Source organism: Meleagris gallopavo, chromosome 21, assembly GCF_000146605.3.
Source record: "Meleagris gallopavo isolate NT-WF06-2002-E0010 breed Aviagen turkey brand Nicholas breeding stock chromosome 21, Turkey_5.1, whole genome shotgun sequence".
NCBI lineage: Eukaryota > Metazoa > Chordata > Aves > Galliformes > Phasianidae > Meleagris > Meleagris gallopavo.
Window position 1 is genome coordinate 8,321,204 of NC_015031.2, and position 7,233 is coordinate 8,328,436.

At 42.1% G+C, this 7,233-nt stretch overlaps 1 protein-coding gene across 1 annotated transcript; it reads right to left on the reverse strand.

Annotated features, from left to right (window-relative positions):
- Nucleotides 1–385: 385 nt before the first annotated feature.
- Nucleotides 386–5,523, reverse strand: SKA2 (spindle and kinetochore associated complex subunit 2). Its single transcript, XM_010722051.3, has 6 exons — nt 4,047–5,523; nt 3,164–3,340; nt 2,816–2,902; nt 1,837–1,876; nt 1,283–1,415; nt 386–837 (listed from the first exon to the last, which is right to left on the reverse strand). The coding sequence occupies exons 1-6, from the start codon at nt 4,143–4,145 to the stop codon at nt 711–713; spliced, it is 663 nt and encodes a 220-aa protein (XP_010720353.1). The 5' UTR covers nt 4,146–5,523; the 3' UTR covers nt 386–710.
- Between the last annotated feature and the right edge of the window lie 1,710 nt (nt 5,524–7,233).

The window sequence follows — 7,233 nt, forward strand, 5'->3', positions numbered from 1 at the left end:
CGCTGTCCGTTGCTGTGAGGCGTTGGCGGCGCGTGCAGCGCGGGAAGGTCCCTCGGGAAGGTCTGTGAGGTGCGGGGATCTGCCCGCCTCACAGCCCGGAACTGCCGCTCCGCTCCCGTGAGCGCCGACTGAGAGCTCTCTCGTTTGACGGCCGTCATCTGACACAAAATCAGGAGCTTAACGAACTTCAGACCTTCTGCTTTCTCGAATTTGGTGTAAATCGACGAACCAAACAACTGAGGGTGGTCAAAGGCAGCTCCGAGCACAGGGCCAGAACCTCCCATCTCTGTGGGGCTGCGGTTGTACTGAGGTGTACAAAAGGCAGCAAAGGCAGGGGCAGGGCCAGCAGTCACCCACACAGCAGAGCAATAAATGCGTGGACACATCGCTTTGCTTCCATCATTTATTTAGGAATGTCAGTACAATGAAGTGGCCCGGGTTATTTGTCTTAAAAACCCTGCTCAGGAATGCAAGCTATCACATGGAAATGACACCTGGTTAACAGTGCTGTTCAAAAAACCGCATGGGCTGCAGTTGTGTAAACATCCACAGGCAAATGCCAACCTCAATGGGTTTCATTCTGCAGCTCTTCAAGTACCAGAAATAGCATTTGTGTACAGAGATATTAACAGCCTTCCAACCACCAAATACCCATCAGTGACACACGGCCAAGGTGCTGAGTGCCCAGTGAGGACAGATCAGGCCTTCATTTACATGACTAATTTAACATTGCCTTGTTTGTCAAGTTCCACAATAGCAAGCTCTTTCAAGATCCGTATCCTTGTGTCAGTGGCTTTCATGTTCATTTTGTTCATCTGTGAAATGCTCAGTGCCGCTCTGTAAGGCAAGAACAAAGTGCTGAGCACAACAGGGCATGGAGCAGCAGGTCTGACAGAAAATGGCAAAAAAGCATTTCTTGTTTAAGGAAATATTTGTGCACGTGCTCTGCCATTCTCACGTTTATTCAAACTGTCATCAGCTTTACCAGGCTACATTAAACTGGAATAGTCACATCCTGACACAACTTCATGATACAGAATTCCTGCATCTAAAACTTCCTGACTGTTATCATCACCACAAAAAACACATCCAGTGAAAATAGCATAAAAGTAATTTGTTTACAAATGAACTCAGGGTTTTGTCTGACACTCAGTGGTGCACACCCACCCAGAAGAGTGCAGAGGAGCACGATGAAAAGTCAGTTACTATAGAGTTACTATAGAGTTACTGAATTTCTATGCAGCATATACAATTCTTATTAATGAGTAGCTTTAAGTCTTACCTGTTCTTATTTACAACAAAGTGGTTAAATAAATCCCTGTACAAATTGTTCAAGTCTGCTAATTTAACGGTGCTTCTGATACTCCTTGGCACAGTCAGAAGTGTTTCTTCAGTCAGTGGTTTCAACTGTGACTCTAAAAAATTGCAAATAGAAGATAGTTCGTGCTTCAGAAATCAGGGCAAAGAAAAAGGAATACCTGCACTACTTATTAACAAGGCTCCCAAATGAGTCTAAAGGAGGAAGGAGAGGAGGAAGATACTCCCCCCAGACTATTGTTATTGCTACATAGTGAAATATAATGGATTTAAGATCTGATGTGAATTTGAAATCTGATGTGCATTAATAGACGCGGTCTATCAGACACCATTTGGAAAACAACAACAAAAAAAAAGAATTCCTTTCTGTAAAGGATAAAAGGATTAAACCAGGGTTATTTCTGTGGTAAAATAGTACACCATCTTCTTCCAGACCACAAACATAAGACAAAAACCCAACAAATCAGACGCGTGCACACACACACAAAAAAACAGCAGGAAGAATCTTCCACCACTCACCTTCAGCTGAGTCAGGGTCTACAGATTCTGAACAGAATGGCTAAAAATGAACAAAATAACATCAAGATTTCTTGTGAGTTTGGCTGAGAAATTAGGTTTTTTTTACAATTTCATTTCTGTGTGAGCTATTACATCTTATTTGGATAACTGAGGATCTTGCAGCCACTGAAGCTAACAGCAGAATCTTAGGCATTGAACAAATCCTGGTTTTGAATAAAATATGCTTAAAATGGAAACAGAAGAACTCTCGTGCAAGTCAGACAGAGCTCTTCAGCTTTCTCCTTTGCATTCCAGTGCAGGTCTTGCAGAAATCACTGCAGGTGCAGAAAAGGAAAACAATGGCTTTCCTATTCTCAAACAACCTTCAGAGGCTGACAGTTCCAACAAGCAAAGGGAGCTGCATCGAACTTTCCTCAGCCAGAAATGCAGCACTGACCAAAAAATCCCTCCAAAATCTTCGCTATTTTGCTATTTTTATGAGACCAAGACCAAATCTTTGCAGATAATTATATTAAAATGTTGTGCTATAAATAGATATGGGAGAATATCCAACTTTTTAACAACTGTTAGTTCAAATCTGTGTTCTACTGCATTACACTTAAATTATTGCTAGTCCTATCCCAAACTGCACTGAATTGAATCCATCATATTTTTTGCTGCCATCCAAAGTCTTCTTAAATAATATATTAAGAGAACATTTTCCAGTGAAAACAAAACAAAACAAAAAAGAGAAACCAAGCAAACAAACAAGGAGAAAAGTCTTCAGTCTTAACAGTTTTTCCTCTATAGGCAATTTAGTGGGGAAAAATAACCAACTTAACCAGTAAACAATAAAAGAGAAAAAGTTTGTTAGGAACTTCAGCACCATTTCTGAAAAACTCTGCTCAAGGTATGAAGGCACCAAACCAGCCCTTCTGATGTCAGCTGAGCTGCTCGGGACTCAGAGCTTCTGCAGTACCAGTGCTCTATGCCTAATTACCTTTTCAACCAGTGATTCCATTTCTTTAGCAGTCTGGCAGCCTAACTGCTGTGCTGCAGCCTTTTCTTCTTCTGACAGAGGCAAGCGCTAGAAAAAAAAGACATTTGTCATATTAGCCTCTGACAGTATAACTTTAACTCCAAAACTAAATACTACTGGCTTAACCACTGAGCAATGAATCAGGCTGGCTTCAATCTTATCTACATTTCTACTGGTAAACTGTCTTATCTCCGAAGTATCCATGCATGCAATAGTTTCCAATTAAACTTCCCATGTCTACACAGAGATTACACAAATGCTTGGTTATGTAGAGCAGTGAGACCCAAGTTAGTGACGTGGAAGCACTACCTGGAGATCAGTGCATTGCTGCAGTGCCTGCGCGATCCTCATGGTGTTCTCCAGAGCAGCACGGATGCCATTCATGGATTCTCTCTGCTCTAAGGAAACTTTTTCCAGCTGCATACATAACGTTTTGTAACGAGATTTCACCACGGAGAGTTCTTCTAAGACAGCAACTGGGTTGTCCTATGTAGAAATGAAAGGTCCATTTAAACTGTCCAGTAAGGGAAAATACCTGGGCATGTAAGAATTAAAAGCATGAGATTAAGACCAACTCTTTACGATAAAAGGTGCAGCTGAGAGTATCTCTTTTTTTTCACAGGCACAAATGGCAGATGCTGTTAATAAACCAGTACAACTCCGTGTTCCATAATGAATACAAGAGGAGGCCTTTATTGTGATGACAAATATGATACGGCTTTTCTGATTTGGAAGAAGGTAGAGATTTTGAAATAAAAGGGTTATATATCCAAGACTACAAGTTACAATGCACATAGCAACGAGGGCTTTTTATGAGATTTTCACATGCTGCCATTTGTTGTTTCCCTCCCCAGCACTGTACTTGGCACTGCTGACCAGCAGGTTCTTCTCTGCTCTCAAACTGAGGCTGCACTTCAGCTGAGACAGGGAACTGTCTCTAACATCAGGTGCTAACATTACTGCTAACCTTACTGCTCACCTCTCAACATAAAACATGGGGGAATTTCACTGTATCAGAAATGTACACTTTCTGCTCGTTGCTGCACTGAATTCATATACCTTGGTGTACATGCAATAAACATCTTACAACAAGATGAACATTCACATATTTTCAGCTTAAGGAAAAAAACTATTTATTACCAATTTCATGTAGAATGCCATAAAATCTATTCATTTAATTTGAAAGCACTACCTCTGCTGCTGGATTATCAGGAAGACTTTTCATTATCTCAAATTCCAGTCTGTGTTGAATATAATCCAGATCAGATTCAGCCTTCTGGAACTGAAACATTCAGGGTTAGCCACAATGTATTACAAACAAAACCCAAAGACCAACCTCAGCCACTTGCATACAGTCTGTATTTCAGGAAGGCAGAAGACACGTGCCTGCATTGTAAAGGCTGATGTATTTCCAGCCCTCCCTGCCCCTCCATGCAAACCTCTCAGGACAAAGCTAAGTCCCGCTGCAGGGGGAGCTATCTCAGGCCACTGCAACCATGCAGCTTTTTGAAACTGGTCTTCACAGCTTGCAGGTGTTCCATTTGTCCCATCCAGACACAAACATATTTCCCAGCAGTTTGTAAAGCTTTTCCTCAGTCAGCTGCTTTGCTCTTCATACATTAAGAACTCTGCTAGCAAAACTGTAACACTCCATTATTTACACAGCAGAAACTAGGAAAAAAATCGGAGGGGTCAAGTATAACAGATTTGGCTGTTAATTACACAAGGAGTTAATTCTCTCAGATGATTATAGTAACTGTCACACATTCCATTATCCCCCACTAAAACAGACTGACAAATAGAGAATACAACTGATGACAACACATTGCTTTCCTTGGGATAAATAAGCCACTAGAAACGATGTCACTGCCTGTATGCAGCCTGCTGACAGCATCAGTACTGCAACTGTAACACCTCTGGAGGACTTCAAGGAGAGGTGTTCAGTGTAATCATTGGGGGGTTTTACAGTGACAGAACAGACTGTGATAAAAGTAAGTCAAAACTCTTGTAATTTACTTAGCTCAGTGTTGTTGTCACTAATTGTATCGAGCTTAACTCTGAAGTAATCAGTACAACTTTTGTAAGGATCAAAATAAGGCTGTATTTGTGAAAGCTCCTTTGATTATTAACTACTGGGAATGCAGACTATGAATATGGATGGATTTCAACATTGTCCATGAAGATCTGTTCTTGGAATATTTCAGTATCAATTATGTGGGAACACCAAGTGAATGGTAAGCCATGAATGCTGTGCTGCTGCTGTCCCTCAGGACAGAAATGGGGACAGGAATGTGCTGTGTATCCATCCTGCAGCCCTGGCTTCACCCTTTGTGCTCAATGAAAACACAAACGCAGGATCAGCATTCCTGCTTTCTCCTGAAACTGTGCTAACTACAGAAGAGACAAAGGTTATTATCAGCAATTTCAGAACATTTTTATAGGCCCAAGGATGTATTATCATCCACCTTCCTTTAATTTATAACTGTTTATTTCTTGTAGTATTTATGGAAACATACACCTCCAAAACCCCCAAGTGAAGGTTATGGGCTGTGCCCACCTGTATGACGAGTTCACACAGCAGTCACATGGGAAATGCAGTTTCTGAGATGTAAATGTGCAACTTACTCACAGGCTGAGAGGAAAGCAATACAACTGGAGGCACCACGCACGCCATCGCTGCACGCTCTGCTTTCAGATGCTTTGACAATACTATTGCACTGCTAGCTGTGAAGTACAGTAGTGCAATAAAGTCAGAGCATTCGTTAGCAGCAACAATTCTCAACAAGCAGTCAATACACCCAAAATATGTGTTGGAAAGAAGTAAGTTCAGCCAGGTGGTGCTTGCTGTGGGTCGTGGACATTTGGGTAAGGAAATTCACTAAATCCACTTTGAGAGTTGTTTTTCCAATCACCTCCAGTCTCAGACACAACAGCACTTATGGATGGATGCAGCCCCATAGCGGGGAGCACTGCAGACAGCACTGCTGGCCAATGCCCTTTTAACATTGCACTGCTTTGTGTATGATCACTAGTAGTACAACATAAAAAGGGCGCTGGACAGACACCGCTCAGAGGAACAAGCAGGCTCACCCTTCTACAAATGGTAGCAGAAACCAACTGAAAGGCTCTGAGTGCAGCACCTGCCCACTTCTCCACTTCTACTAATTGTACTAAATGGATGTGTGCAGAATTTAAGTTCCTTGCAGTGCAGACTGCTGAAGTACACACTGAAAAGCACTGCAAGTGAGTCAGCTTTACAGTTTCTTGCATAATAAATCGGACACTGTAGATGTTGTGGTTCATTCAGCTCTTCGCATTACTGTGCTTGAGCGCTAGGCTCCATTAACTGGAGGTGACCATTCACATTGCTCTTTGTAAGCTCCTACAAGTTAGTTTATCCCTGGTTCCAAGAGGCTGAGGCGAAACTCTGCATAAAATGCATGTCAGAACCCCTGGGGAAATAAGAAGTGTTATTCGCCACACTTCTGTGGGGAGAACCAACCTCATGGGCAGTCGGAGGGAAGAAGCAACAAGCGGAAGGGAAAGCAAGAGGCATCAATGAACACAGATGCCATTGTATATACATAAACTTACTGACAGAGTTACTACATTTCTGTAAGAGGTTTACATACAGGAAATCAGTTTCCAAATGGATTCCTCAAATGATTTTGGATAAAGACCCGGCTATAATCTCAAAACCCCTATCATCCACTCTATGTCCCTTCAGTGATGTTACTGCGTTCTGATAAGAATTAAGAGACTATTAAACTCATTTTTTCTTTTCTTTAATTAGGAATTGAAACCAGTGCTATCAGAATGGGGGAACAGCAGGCAGGAATCGGCTGTGCTGCTTCTCTGTGTTTGTCTCTGCACTGAGATGTCCTTTTGCCATTCATGCGGAGCCCCTTTCTGCTTTGTAAGTACCTTACGGACAATTTCATAATAATTTTATGATAATTTATAATAACTTTAAATGTTTGGGATTCCAAGAATTCCTGGAAGTTTCCACACAGAGAAAAGACACAAAGGAGCGCTGTGCTTGACGAGCAATTCCAGTGAGAGCATTTAACTTGTGTAAGGAATGAAATGATCTCATTAAGCATCTACACGCATAAAATATTCCCAAAGGGCTTCAGATAGAGGAAAAACAAACAAAAACTATGCATGTAACAAAACTACATGAAACAGAACCAAAAACAAACAAACAAACAAAAAAAAGGTTGGGATACGAAAGGCACCACAGAGAATTCCAGCTGAAGGACTCGGCAGCCCTGCGGGCGTGTGAGGGCACAGCACCGCTTTCCTTCGCTCTTTAACTTTCTTCCCGCTGCCGGAGGACGGGCAGCGTTACATAACGGCGCTGCGCCGCCGGGCCGCCT

Coding starts and splice junctions, on each gene's coding strand:
- SKA2 (XM_010722051.3), bottom strand. CDS start 4,145: ATGTTTCAGTTCCAGAAGGCTGAATCTGATCTGGATTATATTCAACAC. Junction 3,341..4,046: donor CTGATAATCCAGCAGCAGAG/GTAGTGCTTTCA, acceptor ATTTCTACATAG/GACAACCCAGTTGCTGTCTT. Junction 1,877..2,815: donor TGGAATCACTGGTTGAAAAG/GTAATTAGGCAT, acceptor GTTCATTTTTAG/CCATTCTGTTCAGAATCTGT.